General features: G+C 51.0%; 1 protein-coding gene across 2 annotated transcripts in view; it reads left to right on the top strand.

Annotated features, from left to right (window-relative positions):
* Nucleotides 1-20,105, top strand: part of Ubiad1 (UbiA prenyltransferase domain containing 1) — a 46,145-nt gene that overhangs the window by 1,688 nt on the left and 24,352 nt on the right. The window contains exon 2 of one of the 2 annotated variants that reach the window (XM_021200243.2): nt 6,353-8,488. The exons of the other annotated variant lie outside the window; for it this stretch is intronic. Within the exon in view, the coding sequence (XP_021055902.1) occupies nt 6,353-6,840 (488 nt within the window). The 3' untranslated portion in view covers nt 6,841-8,488. Of the gene's footprint in view, nt 1-6,352; nt 8,489-20,105 lie in introns of those variants that run through there. 2 annotated transcript variants of the gene reach the window in all.

Raw genomic sequence — 20,105 nt, 5'->3', positions numbered from 1 at the left:
TATATATATATATATATATATATATATATATATATATATATATTACTGCTTTTATAGAGGACCCATGTTCAGTTCCCAGCACCCATGTTGGGTGCCTGACAAACATATTTAACTTCAGCTTCATGAGATCTGACACCCCCTTGGAGCCTCAGTGGGCATCAGCACACATGTGCACACACATATCAATAAAATTTTAAAAACAACCCCCCCCCCCAAAGCATAGAGTGGGCTAGCAAAATAGCTCAACAGATAATGGCCGCTACCACAGAGCCTGGTGACCTGAGTTTAATCTCCAGGATTCATAAGGTAGAAGGAGAGAACCAACTTCCAAAAGTTGTCCTCAAAACTCTTTTACACACATGCTTGCACTCAAAACAACCAAAAAGTCAATGTGTAATAAGAAAGTATAAAATGTAAGCCATTATCTTTTGGAACCATTGTGAATCTGGTCCTTCATTAACTGAAGTGTGATGCAGGTCACAGTGAATGTAAGAGGTGGTAAGTGCCCATGGCACGGGGCAGAGAAGGGGCCCTGATGACTGCTTTAAGTCGTTTGGGTGACATTCGGCTCACTGAAGAGGTTACACCTGAGTTAGACTGAAGGCAGTGAGAGATGGAGCTGGTCGTGTGGATGTCCAGGAGTAGAACTCCAGGGGACGGGAACAGCAAGGGCCAAAGTGCCTGTATGATAGAAAGAAATTCGCTATGTGCACGGGGGAAGTAGTCCAGGGGGTAAAGGAAGAGAGGAAGTAGTGTCCAGGCAGGGGTGGGAAGGCTTGCGCACTGTATAGGCCCTTTGGGCTCATGGGCGTCTTTACTCTGAAGTGCAGGAGTCATTGCAAGGTTTTGAACAGCAGTGTGAAGTCATGATCTGAAAGAATCCCTCTGGCATTGGCACTGGGAATAAATAATGAGTACGGTGGACAAGGGTGGAAAAGCAGAGACCCAAGTCAGAGGCCCAGGAGCGGTCCAGGCAAGAGGTGTGGTGGCTTGCATCATGGTGGTGGCCAGAGAGGTGAGTCACGTTCTGAATGAACTTTGGAGGTAGACAGTGTTTGCCAGTGGACTGGACCTTAGGTAGAGATATCACAGAATTAAGCTTGACTCAAAAAGTCTGGCCGTAGCTGGGTGGTGGTTGGTGCATGCCTTTAATCCCAGCACTTGGGAGGCAGAGGCAGGCGGATTTCTGAGTTCAAGGCCAGCCTGGTCACAGAATGAGTTCCAGGACAGCCAGTGCTACACAGAGAAACCCCTGTCTTAAAAAACCAACTAATCCCAGCACTCGGGAGGCAGAGGCAGGAGGATTTCTGAGTTCGAGGCCAGCCTGGTCTACAGAGGTGAGTTCCAGGACAGCCAGGGAAACCCTGCCTCAAAAAAAAAAAAAAAAGAAGAAGAAAAAAATCTCTACCACTGTCTGGGTGTGGTGGCACATGTCTTCAATCCTAACACTCCAGTGGCAGGNGGATCTCTGTGAGTTCAAGGCCAGCTTGTCTACAGAGCTAGTTCTAGGATAGCCAAGACTACACAAAGAAACCCTGCCTTGAACCACCCTCCCCCTCCAGTTTTTTTTAAAAAAATAAGTAAAATTTAAAAATTCTACCACTGGTCTGGAGAGATGGTGGAGAGATGGCTTGGCAGTTAGAGTACTCGTTGCTCTTCTAGAGGACTCAGGTTTGATTCCCAGCACCACCACATCAGGCCACTTACAGCCTCTGTAAATCTCCAGCTCCATGGGCCTCCCTCATCCCCTTGTGATCTCCACAGGTGCCTGTGTGTGTGTCCGTCCACTCACACAGATGCATGCACATAAGTCAAGTGTTAAACATACAATATTCCACCGGCCTAGGATCTAACTCTCCAACGCTTGAGCCTTCTGGAATCCACCAGCCCAGGGTCTAACTTTCCAACGCTTGAGCCTTCTGGAATCCACCAGCCCAGGGTCTAACTCTCCAACGCTTGAGCCTTCTGGAATTCTCCTCTGACCCACCACCTTCTCCTTGTTGAGTTTACATTTTAACCAAGACTTGAAGGAAACAGAACATTGTTTAGAATTAGAGCCTGATTGAAGGACCAGCAAGTGCAAAGGTCTGGGGTCCAGAGGGGAGTGTGGCTCAGGTGGAGGGACAGCAACAGGTGCAAAGGTCTGGGATCCACTGGGGTCCACAGGGAGAATGAGGCTCAGGGGAAGGACAGCAGAATTTAAAGCCAGAACAGTCTGCTCCCCCTTTTCCATCTCTCAGCCTCTCCCACTCCTCAGCCCCCAGAGCTCAGGCCTTTGGTCTTCTTTCTCTCCATGGCTCTTTGGTGATTATAGCCGGTCTCACTTGTTAAGTTGGTAACTCCCAAGCTCTAGGCTTATAAACTCTACTTCTTCAGGGGGATAGATGCTGGGGACTGGACAGTTTCCAGTGCTCGCTCTCTCGCTCGCTCTCCTCAGGTACAGCATGGCGAGTGTGTGCTTTACCTGTGAACTGCACACCCAGCTCTTAGGCACTCCTAGAACATGTCTGAAGTCAAATTTCTGGTTATCTCTCTGAAGATACCCTTATTACCTGTGGATTTTCTCATTTTACTCAGTGGCATTATTTTCCTCTTCATGTGTGTATGTGTGTACAGGTCCCCTCACATGCTAGGCAGTGTGTTGTGTATGTGTGTATACAGCCCCTCACATGCTAGGCAGTGTGTGTGTGTGTGTGTGTGTGTGTACAGGCCCCCTCACTTGCTAGGCAGTGTGTGTGTGTGTGTGTGTGTGTGTACAGGTTCCCTCACATGCTAGGCAGTGTGTGTGTGTGTGTGTGTGTGTGTGTGTGTGTGTGTGTACGGGCCCCCGCACATGCTAGGCAGGCAGGCTCTCCACTGTTGAGCTGCATCCCTAGCCCACTCATAGTCCATCCTTCCAGCTCCTCAGGCACAAAGTCATGAGTATGCTTACTAACTTTTAGGGGTTGTTGTTTGTTTATTTGTTTTGTTTTTGAGACAAAGCTTCACTGTGGAGCCATGGCTGTCCTGGAACTTGCTTTTCAAACCAGGATGGTCTTGAACTCACAGAAATCTGATTGCCTCTACCTTCAAAGTTCTGGACTAAGGGATTGCACCACTATGCTGACTGGTCTCTTCTTATCTGGCACCTAGCACACCAGCATGCTGTGTTTCTGATAAAATCCATTTGAGATCTGACCACTTTACCGTGTGATCTTCTGCAGTGCTGCAGAAGCCCCTGACAGTCTCTTTGCCTCTGCCCTCATCCCTTTCAGGCTACTGTCCGACCATCAGCCACAGTTACCCTGTTAGTGGGAGGCAGCTGACTGTCCTGTTTAACACTCTTCAGTGGCTCCCTCCTCATTCAGAGTAAAGGCAAGCTGTAATAGTGATACCTGGGACCCTGCAGTATTTGTACCTCTGCCCTTCCCTCTAGGACCTGGGATATCAAGGCACGCACTTGGCAGGTGCCAGTCTCTGTTTGGGATGTTCTTCCTCGCCTCTGTGTGGCTTACCCTGACCTCCTCCACCTATGCCACCTTCTCTGAGAGGTTTGCTTTCTATCTAAAGTGACAGTTAGCCGGTGATGTTCCACGTCTATAATTCCAGCACAGGCAGCCTGGGTTTACAAGCGACACCAACCCCATCTCAAAAATAAAACATAAAACAATAAAGGTGGAGCGTCAAAGAGAAAGACAGAAGCACATGCATGAGTGAGCACCGCTGCAAAATGAACATAACATATGCCACACACACAGGGCTTTTTTGTTTTTTTGAGATAAGGTTGCTCTGTAGACCAGGCTGCCCTTGAACTCATAAGAGATCCACCTGCCTGCCTCTGCCTTCCAAGTGCTGGGATTAAAGGTATGGGCTACCACTCCTAGCCTGTGTGAGTTCTTGAGTCTGCCTCCTTTGCCTGGTGTGATGTTTTTGAAGCTCACTGTGGTGTTGCGCATGTCAGGAGCTGATTTTTCTTGGTGAACAGCGTCTGTTGAGGGACAATGACACACTTTTGCTCTGCTCACCTGTTCAGGGGCCTTTGGGGTGCATCTGCTTTTTCTATTGTGACTGAACATCCATGTTCAGGTCTTTTTATGAGTATTTGTTTTCATTTCTCCTGAGTAAATGCCTGGAAATGGAACTGTTGTGGCCTCCGCTGGGTGACGTTTAATTCTACAAAGAGCTGCCAGCCCTTTCAGAAGTACCTGCACCGTGACTCCACAGCCTCGGGAGATTGGCAGTGGCTCTGCACATTCACCAGCTTCCTCCACGAGTTAGCCTCTTTGTGTATGGCCAGAAACTTGTGATCCTCCTGCCTCTGTCTTTCAAGTGCTAGTATTACAGGCATGCACTACCACTTGGCCCTTGCCAACTTTTTGATGTAGGCCTTAACAGATTCATTCTGGCTGCTCTGTGGAAACCGGACCCAGTTTTCACTGTGCTATCTCCTTCAGAACATGGCGTTGCAAAGGGTGAGAATGCTTAAAGAGAGACTCCCACGCGAGTCACATCTCTGGGTCAGGAGGCACCTACAGTCTTGGGCCATGTCTACCACACTGAGTAAGTGCCCTTTCCAACGACTCAGTCATTGTATCGCATCAGATAAACCCCAGGTCATCAGACCTTTCTCATTCCTCAAGTGGGTTGTGCTTGGCTTTAGTAGAGGACCTACTTAAGGTCAGGACACAGGTTTCTGTTGTGCTGTGTTTTGAAGCTCACGTAACACTTATATTAGAGTCAGAGATAAAGACAACAGGAGAAGCAAGCTGTAAATCTAGTTGCTGGGAGGAGGGAAATGAAGAACAGAACAGGGGGAGGTCATGCCTTTTGAAATACAAATAGGACAATAGCCTTGTGGTAAAAAGCGAGGGGCTCCAGGCAAGGACTGAGAGAACCTGCAGTGGGCTTTGGCCAGTGTTCGGTAAAGAGAAGAAAATGAAAGTCAGAGAGCATGCTCATGGCCGAGGCTCCATGTCACCTTTTGGCTGCTGAGTTGAGGGCTGGATCTCTGGAGCATCCAGCTAGAGGTTAATTCTTTCCCATCCAGAGCCCTGTTGTGTGTAGGTCGGTGAATGTGAGTGAGAATAGAGGAGCATCATGCCAGCCTGGCCTGGGAGGAGGCTTCCTGACTGCTTCCTGGTGCTGGGGAGCGGAGGAGGCATGCCCGTGTGCCTTGTAGGGATGCTGCATTCAAATAAAAAAATCAAGGGCTCTCATTTGGTGCCTGGGGCACTCATTTGGTGCCAGTAGACCCACATTGCTTCTGGGAAGGTGAGATTGGCCAGACCTTGGTCCTTGGTTCTTGTGGTTTTTAGATCCCCTGAAGACCATTGTCACCTGTCATTTTAGACTTGTTAAAATGTGATCAGATATCCTGACGCCATGCATTATAGCATCCTTAGATTCAAAGGCTTCACAGGTTTCTGTAGCAACCAAAGTTTGAAAGATCATCTCTTTGGCCAGCTCCACCATTGCACGTGGCTTTACCTGTTCCAGTCTGAGTGGGAAATGTTCTTGAGTTAGAAGTGTTTGTTACTGTGGCCCTGTGTTCAGTTCAATCCCAGTGTCAAGGACTGGGGAGCCAGCTGTGACAAGCTGGGTGCTGGGACTTTGAATCCAAAGACATAGGGTTGCTGACAGTTTGAGTGTGTGTTGGGAGAAAAGGCAAACCCGGAGTTTTAAAGATGCTGGGATAGGATGAGAGGTTCTTACAAGATCAAAAGCCACCAGGCGGGTGTGGCAGTATTCTGGAGTAAGATGAGCCTGATTTGGACCGGAATGGAAGGCAGTGGGATGTGGTACAGTACTGGGGCTGGAGGGAGGGAATCGGTAGGCGTTGGCACAGAGCAGTCGCTGGGGGCGATTTGGTTTTGAGTGATGGGACCCACAGAGGGTACACGGCATGGTAATGTCCACTGTTTTCCTCTGTACGTGGGTGACAGTTTCTTTCCATGGAAGTTATAGGCTGTGAAATGCCATGGTGTTTCACTGGAGTCTTTCAAACCAGAAAAATGATTCAGGGGCAGTGGGGAAGGGGGCGGCCGGGAGAGGAGGCAAGCTGTACATTTTGCCTTGTGGGGCAGAAGGGCAGAAGAAATCAGTACTCTGGCCCATAGGACCTTTTGCATGTTCTTGGCTCCCCTCGTCTCTGTGTACCCAGAGCTCTGGGCACCGTGTGGCTCAAACTGTTTTGGGGGGCAAATCCTAAAGGGCAAACCTGGCGGGTACCTGGCAGCTGGACTCAGAAGCCTGAGTCTGTATTGGGTCGTTTGGTGCTCCAGTGATGGCTCACCCTCGTAGCCTCTCTTCAGACATGGTATTCTCTTGGACCAGCCCTTGATTCACACCGCCTCTCTGGCTTTTCTGGCCGCAGGAATTGGATTCAAGTATGTGGCCCTGGGAGACCTCGTCATCCTCATCACTTTTGGCCCGCTGGCTGTGATGTTTGCCTACGCTGTCCAGGTGGGATCCTTGGCCATCTTTCCTCTAATCTACGCCATCCCACTGGCCCTCAGCACGGAGGCCATTCTCCATTCCAACAACACCAGGGACATGGAATCTGACCAGGAGGCTGGCATTGTCACGCTGGCCATCCTCATCGGGCCCACCTTCTCCTATGTCCTCTATAACACGCTGCTCTTTCTGCCCTACCTAATCTTCACCATCCTGGCCACGCACTGCAGCATCAGCCTAGCGCTGCCCCTGCTCACCATCCCCATGGCCTTCTCCCTCGAGAGGCAGTTCCGCAGCCAGGCCTTTAGCAAGCTGCCCCAGAGGACGGCCAAGCTCAACCTACTGCTCGGGCTTTTCTATGTCTTTGGCATCATCCTGGCACCAGCAGGCAGCCTGCCCAGACTCTGAGGAGACCAGCAGCTCCCACCACAGCACAGCCCCTCCTCAGGCAGTGCAGAAGAAGGGGTGCCACTGGCCAGGGTGGGTGCGCAGCATAGGCTGCGGACTCCTGCACTTGTGTGTTGGGATTATCTTCCTAAAGATAGCCTGCTTGTGATTTGTGTTCCATGTTCTGGGGAAACCCTGAAACCACTCTACTGTTGTTCCTGTGTTATTTATAATCTCCACTAGAGGGTGTCATCAGGCCACTTTAGGATGGAAAGTCCATCTCCCCCCTTGTTCTAGACCGAATGCCCTGACAATTTGTGAAGGAGCTGTGTCCCAAAAGAGCCATAGTGACTAGGCATGGTACTGCCCCGTCACCTCGGCATGTAGGAAATTGTACTAATTGGTGCCAGGCCCCACTTACACAGAGCGCCTGTCCCCTGAATGTGCTGCCTGCTAGAGAAGGGCCCTCATTAACAGCAGTGCTCCTGGCTTTTTGTGTCGTTGGTGGTTCAGATGTTTCTGTCCTTCATGTCTCCCTTCGCTCCTCACCACTGTGGAGGAAAGTGTCAGATCACCCTGCAGCAAGACAGTTAAGCCTGGGGCTGCTGAGAAAAGCACTCTGCTTTCAGTAAAACATGGCATGGTGGGTGAGGGAGCTGCTGCTTCCCTCTGTAGACTCCACTAGGATGACAGTGATTCTGGGACCTGAAGTGGCAGTGGGATGGGTGTTTAAAGCCCAAAGGGCTTTGTCCCCTCCCAGCTGCCTCCCCTGCTATTCCTTTTGCCTACCCAGGATTTCTGTCCTTCCATTGTTTCCAGTGCCAGACTGTGGGCAACAGCAACATGTGAGTCAGGGACACTTACCCTATCTACAGAGCCACAAGATGGACAAAGCAGGGACCTTCTGAATGTACGAGCAGTGGACAGCAGTCCTGGCCACACTCAGCCAGAGCGTGAGGCCCTGCCAGTGAAAGAACTCTGAGCAGGGGTCCTTCATCGCTCTGTGCTCTGATGCCTTGTTCAGAGTGTGGCTTCAGTGAAGTCACATCCAAAGGACCAGAGCTGTCTCACTGTCTCCTGTATACTCTCTGAGTATAACATCTTGCATGGAGATGATCATACCGTCTCCAGTGTGCTTTACTTTGATCAGCTGGCCTGAAGGGGGCTGCAGGCTCTTAGCCTGCAGAAAACTACCTTGAGTTAGCACAGGGTCACTTTCTTAGGAAAACATATTTAAACATTGCCCAGAGTCCCTCTACAGCCAGGGTGGTTTGTCTACCAGAGTCCCTGAGCTTGGATCAAGGTCCAGAAACCTAGGAACGGAATGCTCTTTCCTGTTCTCCCAGCATGCTGGGTTTGTGGCATCTGGTGCTTTTGAGTGTCCTGCCTGTGACCCCTGCTTGGGGCTGATAGTTGTCGCCCAGAGCCTGGAGGACCAATGAGTCTCACTGTCCATTAGGCAGGCCTGACACGTGGCTACCCTCATCAGAACTGTGTCAGCTGCTACACCGAGCTCTGGTGCAGATTTTAAATGCCTATTTTTATATACCATCCCCAGAGGCCATATTTGGTGCCACATTTTGTATACAGACCACCATAATTTGTAATATGTCTCCTGATTCAATGAAGGTTTCCTGTAGATTTGCTAATTAAAATAAGAGAAAATGTATGTCAGTGCCTTTGTTTCTTTGCTTTCCACCTGCGTTTCTTACTGGAAATGTGCAGAGACTTCTGGGAGTATCAGGCATGGTAGTGCACAATTTTCATTTCCAGCACTGGGAGTCAGGTTGGTGGATCTTAGGAGTCTGAGGCCAGCTAGAGATACACAGTGAGACCTCGTCTCCAAAACAAAAACTCATTCCAGGACTTTGGGAGAAGTGCCATATGGTAGAGGTCACCTTATAACCAGTGATGAATTTGGAAACAGTTTGACCAGGGTTAATGGTTTTGTGACAACTTGCCATAAGTTTAACTCACCAGAAGGGAGCCTCAATTGAGAAAATGCTTCCATAGGCCTGGGCTGTAGGCAAGCCCATAGGGAAGTTGGTGACTGATTCGGAAGGGCCCAGCCCATTGTGGGTGGGGCCACCCCTGGGCTGAGAAAGTCACAAGGACCAAGCCAGTGAGCAGCAGAGCAGCCCTGCACAGCATCAGCTCCCACCTGCAGGCTCCTGCCCTGTTTTCCAAAGATAAAAACAATGAGAAAGTGTAAGTCAAGGAAATCTTTTCCTCACTAAGTTGCTTTGGTCACGGTGTTTCGTCACAGCATTGGTAACCCTACCTAGGATAAGGGCCATTAGGAAAGGTGTCAGGGACCCTTGAGAGCCAGCTGGCCAGACCACATTAACCTCATTTCCCTCTATCCTCCCCTGCTTACGATTTTCTTCTGCTAGGTCACCGTGCTGATGGATTAGAAGCATGTAGTAGATGGAGTGTGTTTACGTTTTGGCTTGGCATTTGACAATATATCCTTATGAACGAGGCAGAGATATGTGGAATGGATATCACCGTACTTAGATAAATTCCTGCGGCCGAACGTGCCCGAGTGGGAGAGAGCTGACGGATCAGCGTGTCAGCAGCGCAGGGAAGGCAGCCTTCAGCAGCACAATCGAACAAGCCCTGCCCTCTGCCCTCTGCCGTCTGCCCTCTGCCCAGCGAGACTCAACACCTGTTATTAACAACTGGAGTAAGGCAGCCCAAATTGAAGCTTTTGGGAACCACGGAGGAAGAGCTTCTAGAAGGACTGATAGGACGCTCATGAATTAGCTGCTTTCACAGGTCGAGAGAGAACGCGAGCATGAGCAAATGCAGAGCGATAGATACACTCAGGCCTCTCTCTCAGAGACTGGCGTGTGGTTGAGAAGGAGGTGCCCTGTGATGGGGGTGAAGATGTGGCTCTGGGTTTTAGAATGACTCTAGGCTATGTGGTCACACACCTTTACCATTTGAGTCAGATTTATTCTGCTCACACAGCAAGTAGCAGGGAATCCAATTCCAGGCACCTCAGGATCTTCCCCTGCCTGTAGGCTTGGTCAATGGGGATTCCTCAGTCTCGGGAAGGGGGNGTGGCGGGGGGGAGAGCAGAAGTCAGGGCCTTCAGTCCTTACCAGCTGTAAGATTGCCTCTCTGATATCTAATGCTGGGGTTCAGGCCTGGAATTCACCCTGAACCTTGAAGGATTCAGGATGCTCCCGCTGACAGGTACCATGGGCCTGTGGGGGATGCTAGTTCCTGCCACCCCATCCCCATTTTCTACTCAGCCAACTATTCTTTTCTGTGGTCTCCTGTTCACCTCTGCTGCCCTCCTTCCATACGTTTGCTGAACCCTCACACAGTGTCCCACCTAGAAGACCTTGGAAGCTCAGGGCTGGCCTGCTATGGAGGGGAACGAATCATGAACCCACCATATGCCATCTTACTCTCTGTGTTAATAAGCAGCCACACTCACACCGGAACCTAGCCCTAACCTCAGACTAAGTCAGTGGTGACCTTGGTGAAGGTTACCATGCCACAGGAGGTACACAGGAAAGAGATTACAGTTCGGAACAAGGAGGCAGAGCCCTGGCCATTTTTCATGGGCTGGACTTGAACCTGGATACCTTGTTTGTCTCGGAGAGACTCTGTGTGGAGACAGAGCAAGAGCATATGATAGAGATGTGCACTTGGATTTCAGAAGTACCTTTGACAGCATATGAAATGCAGAATGAAGGGAGATATAGTTGGGAGCCAGCAACATTTCTAAGTGTGTGCACCCACATGCAGGTGTGTGTGTGTGTGTGTATGTGTGTGTGTGTGTGTTTGTGTGTGTGTGTGTGTGTTACATGGGTAAAAGCTGTAGCAGACATTTTACAGGTTCTCAATGTGGGAACCATATTTTGAAGGTGTTATTAACAAACCTGATCTTGTCCAAGATGCATTTGGAAGAAAGATGAAGGCACACAAGACCACATTGGCCTGGAAAGGAGACCCAAGAGAGTTGTCTTGGGGGAGGATTGGGCCAGGCATGTGGTATTCAAAAGGCAAAACCAGGACTTGCAGGTAGGCGTTGTGTGACCCTATGTAACAGCTCTTGTGTTAAAGGAACCTGCAGCTGTGAGTGGAAACAGAAGTTGGAGTGTTCGGAACATCCCAGTGGGTGGTGAGTTTGCTGTAACTAAAGAGAAAAGCTGCTTCCTTGGCGAGAACGCTGAAGCAAAGAGTCACACCACAGAGAGGTTGGCTGAGACAACTGGAGTCTTCTCACCCTGTGATTTGGCTCTTTTGATAGAGAGTTGCTCCATGGACCTGCCCATGAGGGTTGGAACCAGAGGGTACAAGAAACATGTTGACAGTTCAGCTTCTAAGTGTCATCACAGCTGTAATGACTGATACCCTCTTCCGGTTTTGTTTGCCTTTCAAAAATTACATACAGACGCACACCCAGACACATAGCCGTGCAGTCGGCTTCACCCTCAGTGGCCCTCGAACGGAGGTGGCTGACAGCTGCTCTCCTCTGTGCCCACTGCTAATGGGCTGTCAGCCTCTTTCATTACTGGCTACAGACCACGACTCTCGTGGCAGCCAGCTGACACTTGTGATCTGCAAGGACAGCAGAGGGTGGTGAAGCCTAGTGAGGCCCTGCCTGGGGGCCTGGCAATCACTGAGCCCAGGCAGAACTCACCAGCAGAGGCCAGCAGTTCTAACTGTGAGACACTCTCCTACCTCCCAAGATGTAGAAGCACTAGAGGAGCCAGGGAATGTCTTGGTCACATGTTCCTGACCAAACTGTGTGTGTGTGGTGGGTAACAGGAAATTGCTCTGGGCTCTGCGGTAATTAAGGCATGCCCCCAAAGTCCGCACTCCATGCTCCAGCCGTACCCTTGCTTCTGTGTTCCCCAACACAGCTTAGGATCGCCTCCACAGCTAGAGCTAGAGTCATGGATAACAAGACAGCTCCAGTGTGTGTTCTGTGTCTGTTTGTTAACATGTTTAGTGTCAGTGTCCCCCAACAGGTGGCTGGTAGGCAGGCAAGTAAGACTGTATTTCAGCACCTGTCCAGCACTAGCACAACTGACCACAGTGCGTTTCAACAACTGGTCATGGAACACGGGCTTGGAAGCGGCTAGACCCTGTGGGTCAGGTTTGCCCACCAAACTGACATGCGTACCACATAGCTGGCTGACCCGCAGCAGCAAGGACAGGTGAATTCCACCCAGGGTTGGAAGTGGAAAGGGGAAATGACAGTAACTCTGAAGATCTCTTAAGGTCTAGCTCATGTTTCCGGAAACCTGTAAATAATTAAGGTGTTGGATAAATGACTGAGGGAATGTCGGGGCTAACTATGGCATTTATTGCAAGCTCACTGTGTGCCAAGCATTGTTCTGAAGCTTAAATATATTGTTTTAATGTTCCTAACAGCTCCATGAATAGGTTATTGAGGGCTATTTTTTTTCATGAGACAAAGAACAGAGTAAAGAGAGATGATTAATTGCCCAAGTCACCCATCATTCAAACCTTAGTCTGTGCCCATGTGAATTCTCTCCCACGGCCTCTTGTCCTGTGTCTGCTTACCTCACGGTTGTCTTGCTCACGTGAGGACTCCAGCCACGGGTCAGTCCTTGGGGGTGTGAGGTGTGAGGAAGGTAACGTAGGACTGATGGGTGGCCGAGGTCTTAGAGGGCTGGACTTCCCACATGGCCTTCCCGTGGCCACAACGCTATGAAGTTTCCCTAACGTGGGAGTGACTAGGCCAGTACCTACAGGTCAAGAAGGTAGTTCCCCTCAGAGTGAGCCAGCCACCTTCCTCAGGACATTCCAAACGGGCAAGAGGCGGCCCGAGACCAGGTGGAAGAGATGAGGAGAGAGGAAACACCAGGGCCCCTTAGGAGCTGCCTCCCATCTTAAAATGGCCTACAGTGTTTCTGTCTTCAAAGTGAGGTCCCCTTGGGCTCTCTGCCTTGGGCCTCCAGTTGCTCAATGGTGAGAGAAGAGGTAAGTCTATGGAGGTGGGAGTGGGATCAAGGTTTCAAGTCAGATCCTGCCAGGCTTTGATGACTGCTCAGCTGGAGAGGAAGGCCCATTCTCAAGTTCAATGTGGGTTCACGCCCACCTGTCCCTCCCTCCCTCCCTCTGACGTCAGTTTTGGCTTTTCTCACCTGGCCACTGAAAGAAACAGGGTCCCTAGAAACAGCCCAGATGCTTTGCCTGGTGAGGATGCAACCAGCCACCAGGGGGCGTCAGAGAGAACTCCAGTTCACCTTCAGGGGAATCAGGCTCTGCTTGACTTGTGAGAGTTCCTTGGGTATAGGCAGTGAGAAGAGATGCCCCTTTGGGTGAGTGTGCTTCCATTAGGGAAAGGTGATGGGTAAATCAGCCACAGAACAGAGAGCAAGAAGTGTAGCTCGCTGCGGGCGGAGATCATCTGCAGATTGGAGCCAATCAGGAGGGGCTTCTGGGAGGAGGTGACAACGGACTGAGCTCAGGGTTCCTAGAAGTTAGCCAGGAGAGGTGCTGGTGACCTGGCCTCCCTGTCCTCACAGCTGGAGAGTCGTCGCCCGTCACCCCCTCCCACCTGCTGCTGAGACCATCCAGGGCGCTTTCCCTTCAGTCTCTTCTGGTCACAGAGCCAGACAACTGTAGTGTTGAGGCAGATGTGCCAAAGGCGCCCTTCTCACTGCCAAGGTCAAAGCCCACTGAGGACTGACTGATACCTTGTTGAGAAACAATCAGAAGGAGATGGTAGCACATTTAATCAGCCCAGGCTGCCGGTGCTAAGTCCAGATGAATGGCCGTGAACGATGAGGCCAGAGAGAGCATTGCCAGAAGCAAGCTCCCGAGCCTGCATCTGCCGAGGATGAGGGCGTCATTCCTGCTGTCCCTGGCTTTCTGCTCTCTAGTTGCTATATGCTGGCACCAACACACACTTCTCTGTAGCAACCAAGGACAACCTATTCAGAGCCTTTCTTGCAGAAGAGAGCCAAGCCTGTTCTGGGGCCCCGCCAGGAACAATGGTGGGTGAGAGGCTGCCTGACCTGCAGAGGGCCTTCTGGTGGGTACCTCCAGGCAACATCTTGGAGTACAGTCTGAGTTCAACAAGGCAAGTCTATCTGCAGAACGCCAAGTCCATTTTACCAAAGCTGTTAGCATATCCTTTAACTGTGCGTGTGCATATGTACAGATAGATCTGTGAGACCATTTGGATGTGCACATCCCCCTCACTCTGTACTGGGACAGTGTTCCAGGTATTCAGAAAGCATCACAATTTCTTGGAACCCAGTGCAATGAGCTCCACCTCGTAGAACAATCTCAATTACCAGATAAGCAGTCTCCACGCTGTTCTGGGGAGGATGAAAAGAAACCACAGGGGCTGTGAGCAAATGATAGCCCAGAGCAGCTCCAGGCAGAGGCAGGGGGATACAGTTGTTCTTTATCCTGTCAGTTCAGAACTGCGCCTGGCTGGATGCAGGGCCTGGCTGCTCTGCTGAGAAGAGCCATTCCTCCCTGAAGAGAAACTGCAGCAGGAAAGGGATGAAGACAACGATAGGCAAATCCCTCAAGCGAGGCAGAGCCCTCGTAATCTCTGCCTCAGGCCGTGAGGTAGATGCCGAGGAGCTGGGTTAACAAGAGCTATGAGGAAAGCCCCTGCCTCCTCAGGAGGACCTGTCTCCTAGAGGAAGCTAGGCCCCGCTCTGGGACCCTACTGCCAGCTCCCGGAGTTGAGGGCATGGATCTCTCTTGTTGGTAAAGCAGTAGCAGCCTGTCACATGACCAGTCATGAGAGCCACAGTAGCCAGGATTTGGGAGAACACTTGGGTCTCTCACTGAGCCCCCTTGTGTCCTGAGTTGACTATGGAATTTGAGTCAAGATATTCTGAGGGATCAGGTGATTCTGTCAAGATCATCTGGCCACCATTGGAGGCCCCACAGAGAAGCTGGTTGTCTCCTGACCCCAAATGCAGCACTTCCGGGGTTAAAGTCATCCTCTATGTCACTGCCCCGCTTTCTTTTGAAGGCAGGAGGGGAGGCATTGTTTTGGTTTTTTAAATATAAATCTCATTTTCGATTTACACGTTGAAAGAGCCACAGCTGCCTCTTTTGCCATTATCCCTCCCAGGCCCCGCCCCCTTCATCTCCCTTCTCCTTCCTAACCCTGTCCCCAGTTCCCCTCAGTACACCTTTGCCCTCTGGCACCCAGACAGCTTCCCACGATGGCTGCTCTGGGTGTTAGAGGACAGGCAGAAGAGTCAGGGCATAGGAACTCCACTAGAGGCGGGGGGGGGGGGGGGGGGGGGGGGCGGGGGGGGGGGGGGGGGGGGGGGGGGGAGGGGCTTCTCTTTGAGAGATGGATGATTTAGTCACTGGCTTTATGTGGCTGCCCTCAAGTCACCTCAGCCATCTCTGAGATCTGGAGCCAGCTTTAGACTGCAGCAGCCATGGGTGGAGACACCCCCAGAAGTGCATGCTGACACATCTCACCCTCTGGCTCTCAATTCTCCTACCCTGTCACCTGGACTGGGTTCATACAAGCTGATTGTCACATTTGAGCAACACCATGACCCAGTTTCCTAATGAGGAGGGTGAGGCTCTTCCAACAGGGTTAGCACCTTGCTGACTATGCCCTCAGCTTCAGAACCCAAGAGCACAGCACCAGTGGCAGAGCTGGGCTTTGGAACTGGGCCTTTGACTCCTTGCCCAGTGCTCTTCCCACTCTGCCCGGTGGCATGGGCCAACATCTCTTCTGTATACTGTCATAGCCTCCAGAAGGCTAGAGCCCCCCCCCCCAGCCTCCCCAGGACCCTCCTGAAACCAGGGATCAGCTCAAAACACAGCCAAGAGGCCAACATGCTCTGCCTCACAAGGCGACAGTGGCTTGAGATGGCTCCCTGGGCGAGGATAAGTGCCAACAAGCAAGGCGCCACCGATTGCACCGATTGGGGGATAATCTCCCTGAGAAATGATGAGGACCAGTTGCTTTGGCAGCTGCAGGGCTGCATCTGAGCCCCAGTGCTGGTGTGTGTGTACCACCCCCAGATCCACACCGTCACTGGCTTGTTGCAGAAACAGATGTTCTCCATTCTCTTTGTCCCTACTAGGCACTTAAACGCTGGAGGGGGAGGCAGCAACGGGGACAGAAATCATGTGACTATTTCAGGCTTTTCCTGCAAGACTGGGAGTGGGTGTGTCAGAGGATCAGCCCCTGCCCTGAGTGCTTCTGGGAAAATCCTGGGAAAGCTACCATCGTAACAGTGGGCATTGGGTGCTAAGGACATCTTCTTGGAGGAGCTGCCTTCAACCTGTCATCAGGACTGGCCCCAAAGCTGAAGTCAGAGGGAGGGAATGCTGGGACTTCTGGCCTCCTGCCTCCTAGACTCAACAGGATTGGAAGGGGTCAAGGGCTGGTGAGTCTGATGTCTTTTGTTCCATTCTCATTTGAGCCTCGCCTGTCTGTCCATCCATCTAGCGTGCACACATCACCCAGGCCGATACCGAGAACATCCAGTATCTGGCAGCAGCATGCAGGTTTGCAGGTAAAACATTTCCCGAAAAAGACTTTGCACCCCTTTTGCCTGCTCAGCCATGACCATGATTTAATGGGAGCTTGGAGCCTTTCCTGCCCCTGGACAGCTCTGCATCAACCTGCCTCAGTGCCCTGCGCTCCACAATCCATCAGCCTTGAGAAGGGAAGGCATCCCATTTCTCAGAGGTCCTCGCTAAGATACTGGCATACAACCGGGGAGATTCTCAAAGAGGAAAAAATAAAAATCAAAAACAACCACTACCCCACTGTGTCACTAGAGCGCGAAGGGTCAGGACTGGGCACTCAGTGAACAGGTTCTGGTGGGAGGAAAATGAGAAGCATCCACCCCATAGATATTGCTTTGGGAAGGAAGATCTGAGGATGTCCTAGGAGCAGTGGGGACTTATAGGGGCGGGAGGAGAGGGGCATCTCCTGTGGGGACCTAAAGCATAACCCATGCTTTACAGGATGCCTTGCTTTTTACCTGGAGACCCTGGAGGTAAGCAGAGACCTAAGAACAGTCCAGCACAAGGAGGAGTTGGGGGAAGATCTTATTGTGCTCTACTGACCTGCAAAGGTGGGATGCTCAGAAATGGACCAACCTCTCTCACCACAAGCCCCCCGCAGATCTCAGTGGGGCAGCGGACCAGGGGTAGAGGCTGCAGCTGTTCGGTCACCGTCCAAACCCCTGCAGCCTGGCCTCAGGTCCGTTGTCTTCCTGAGGACCGGAGGACTGGTTACAGATGAGCTCAGGCCCCACCAGGGGCTGCCAAGGACAGGACGCAGCCTGCTCCCACCAGGACAGTTTTTACTTTGGACAGGACGCAGCCTGCTCCCACCAGGACAGTTTTTACTTTGGACAGGACGCAGCCGGCTTCCACCAGGACAGTTTTTACTTTGTTTTGCTCTGAGGTAGGAGTTCACAGTGTAGCCCCCGCTGACTAGAGCTAGAAACATAGCTCAGGTTGATTGCTCTTGAACTTTCAGCAATCCTCCTGCCTCTGTTTCCAGAGAACTGGGATGACAGGTGCAACCACACCTGGCCAGTGTGCAAGAGAACCCAGTCGCTGGGCTGGGGGCTCTGTTCCTCTGTGTCCTTCATCTGATGGATGATAGGAAGGTAATTAACTGGGGAGGTGTCCAACAGGCAGAGACACCCTTGGCAACCCCTGACTACTTAATATTCAGAGCCCATGTTACCCTCTCATAGCAGAGAGTTTCTGGGGAGGGAGAAATCCCATTGTGAAGTACATTAAAATTCACCTTAAATGATTTCCATAAAGACAATTATTATTATCAGTGATAATTCTCAGTGGCTGCCTGGTCTAGTAAGTGCCAGACTTGTAGTGGGGGGCGGGGATGTTACAGCGGTAACTGCAGCCTGTGCCTCCAGTCCCTGTGGCCTATACTCTTTATCCTGCTCCAGGAAGCACTGAGAAGTTCTGTCCAGCATCTCTGGAAGCCTTCTGGACCCTGTCCTCATGTCCCCTCCAGTAACACAGCGTTAGACAGGAACACAGCACTGGATAACTTATTCCTAACTCCCAAGTGACACGGGGTTGAATGAAGGAGAAAATTCGAGAAAAACAGCCAAAAACTCTCAAAGGCTGGCTGACTTCTGTCAGTTCTCCCTCCTCTCCCTCCCCACCCCCAACTCTTCCTCTCACTTACCTGGCTCCTTACTGGGATAGTGTAAGCTTTACATGCTTACTGCAGTGCTGTGGATTCAACACAGGACCTCAAATATAGAAGGCAAATGCTCTACCACTGAACCATGTTCCCAGCCCATTTTGGTTAGAGATGGGCATATGGAAACTTAAGATTACAGAGTTCTGGGAAGCTTGGCAGGTACATCCCTGGCCCCAGACTGGACTTCTGCTCCACCAGCCCAGCACGGTGAATGTCTCAACAGCGGCCTGTGTCTGGAGCCTGGGTCACTGGCCTCTGAAGGCTCATTCCTACTCAGAACTAATCCACAGTATTAGAAGGTAGGACAGCAGTTGCTCCTGTTGGGGACATAAGAAGGGGACACTGTGGATACTGACTAAACAGGCATATTTGCTTGTCATGAAGGGGACAATTAAAATGTGAGTGTCTTCCTGGAAGTATGGGACACCTTCATGCAAAAGTTTTCCCCAGCATCCTTGTAAAGGTAGCTGTTCTTGCTCGAGTAGTTGTGGAATTATACCTGCTCTGTCAGGGCAGGGTGGCCCAGGGGGCAGAAAGTGCTCCCAATGGCTTCCCAGTGGGATGTGGAATGGGTTTTCCTTTTTGGGTAGGCTGTGACTCTACAGCTGTGGCAGGGTTTCAGGTCTCCACCCTTCTTCCTCAGTGCTGGGATCCAGATGTGTTCTCCCCCCCCCCCTCACACACACACACACACACACACACACACACACACACTCAGGTGCTCTATGTCACTGTGTAGCCCTGACTGACCTGGAACTTACCATGTAGACCAGGCTGGCACTGAACTAGATGCTCCTAAAGGCCTATGTCACCACTCCCAGCCACAGTGTGCTTTTGTTGGGAAGGATTTGAGTTTGACAGTATGTGTGCTCTCCTAATGTTAAAGTTCCCTGGCAACTTCTGAGCACGTACTTCGCAGCTTTGGAGGTGACGTGGCCCTGGTGCAATCTGGGAAGCAAGGAAGTCATACGGGAATGAGGACAGAACACAGTTGTCTGTCACCACCCGCCTGCCACCGCTGCTCAGATTCCTGCAGAGTGCATTTCTCTCCTTCTGATGCCAGATGAAGGTTCTCTAGAGAAACTGAGCTGATGGGAAATATATGGTGTTTATTAGGATGGCTTTCAGGCTGAAGCCTAGCCAGCCCGTCAATGTCTGCTTACCAACAGAAGGTCCAAGGGTCCAGCAACTCAGTCCACAAGGCTGCGTATCTCAGCTGGTCCCCAGTGTATGCTAGAATCCCAAAGACGTGGGCTCCGGTGCCAATTGCCCTTCTTCACATCCAGAGCTTGCGTCTGTCTTCTGTCTTCCGTGCCCTTTATATCGGCTGCCACAGAAGGTGTGGACCAGACCAGAGGTGCAACTTCCCACCTCAGAAGATCTGGATTAAAAGTGGGTCTTTCTACCAACTCAGCTACCATCCAGGCTCAGATCCCGGGCTTTGAGTCAACCCACCCCAACACCTACCCTGGTTATGAACTGCTGGTGCATGTGAAGGGACTGGTCTTGCAGAACGGAACCTGCAGGATCTCCATGACACAGGGCAACAACAGGAAGATCCAGTGTTGATAGTGTAGCAGGAGAGGCCTCGGACCAGAGCAAAGGCTCATTGCAATCAGCATTTACAAGTGAGGTTGTTTAGATAAAGAGTACACTGTGGGACACTCCGCAACCGGCGTACCACAGCTTCCACAGAGAGATGGGTTTTGTTTTTCTTTGTTGGGGGGGGGAGGTTGCAAGGGTGGAGGGGTGGCTGTGGAGGGAAGGGGAGATGAGTGGAATTGATATGCATTGAGTGAAATTCACAAAGAATCAATTAAAAAGTTTTAAAATGCAAAAAGGTGGGTCTTCCCACTTCAAATATTTAATTAAGGAAAAAATACCTAAAAAAATAAAAATAAAAAATTAAACTGGGTGGTGGTGGTGCACACCTTTGATTCCAACACTTGGGAGGCAGACGCAGGAAGATCTCTGAGTTTGAGGCCAGCCTGGTCTACAGAGTGAATTCCAGGACAGCCAGGGCTACACAGAGAAACCCTGTCTTGAAAAACCAAAAAGAGAGAGAGAGAGAGAGAGAGAGAGAGAGAGAGAGAGAGAGAGA

Source organism: Mus pahari, chromosome 6 (genome assembly GCF_900095145.1).
Source record: "Mus pahari chromosome 6, PAHARI_EIJ_v1.1, whole genome shotgun sequence".
NCBI classification, from domain to species: Eukaryota; Metazoa; Chordata; class Mammalia; order Rodentia; family Muridae; genus Mus; species Mus pahari.
This window is presented reverse-complemented; position numbering and strand designations above follow the sequence as displayed.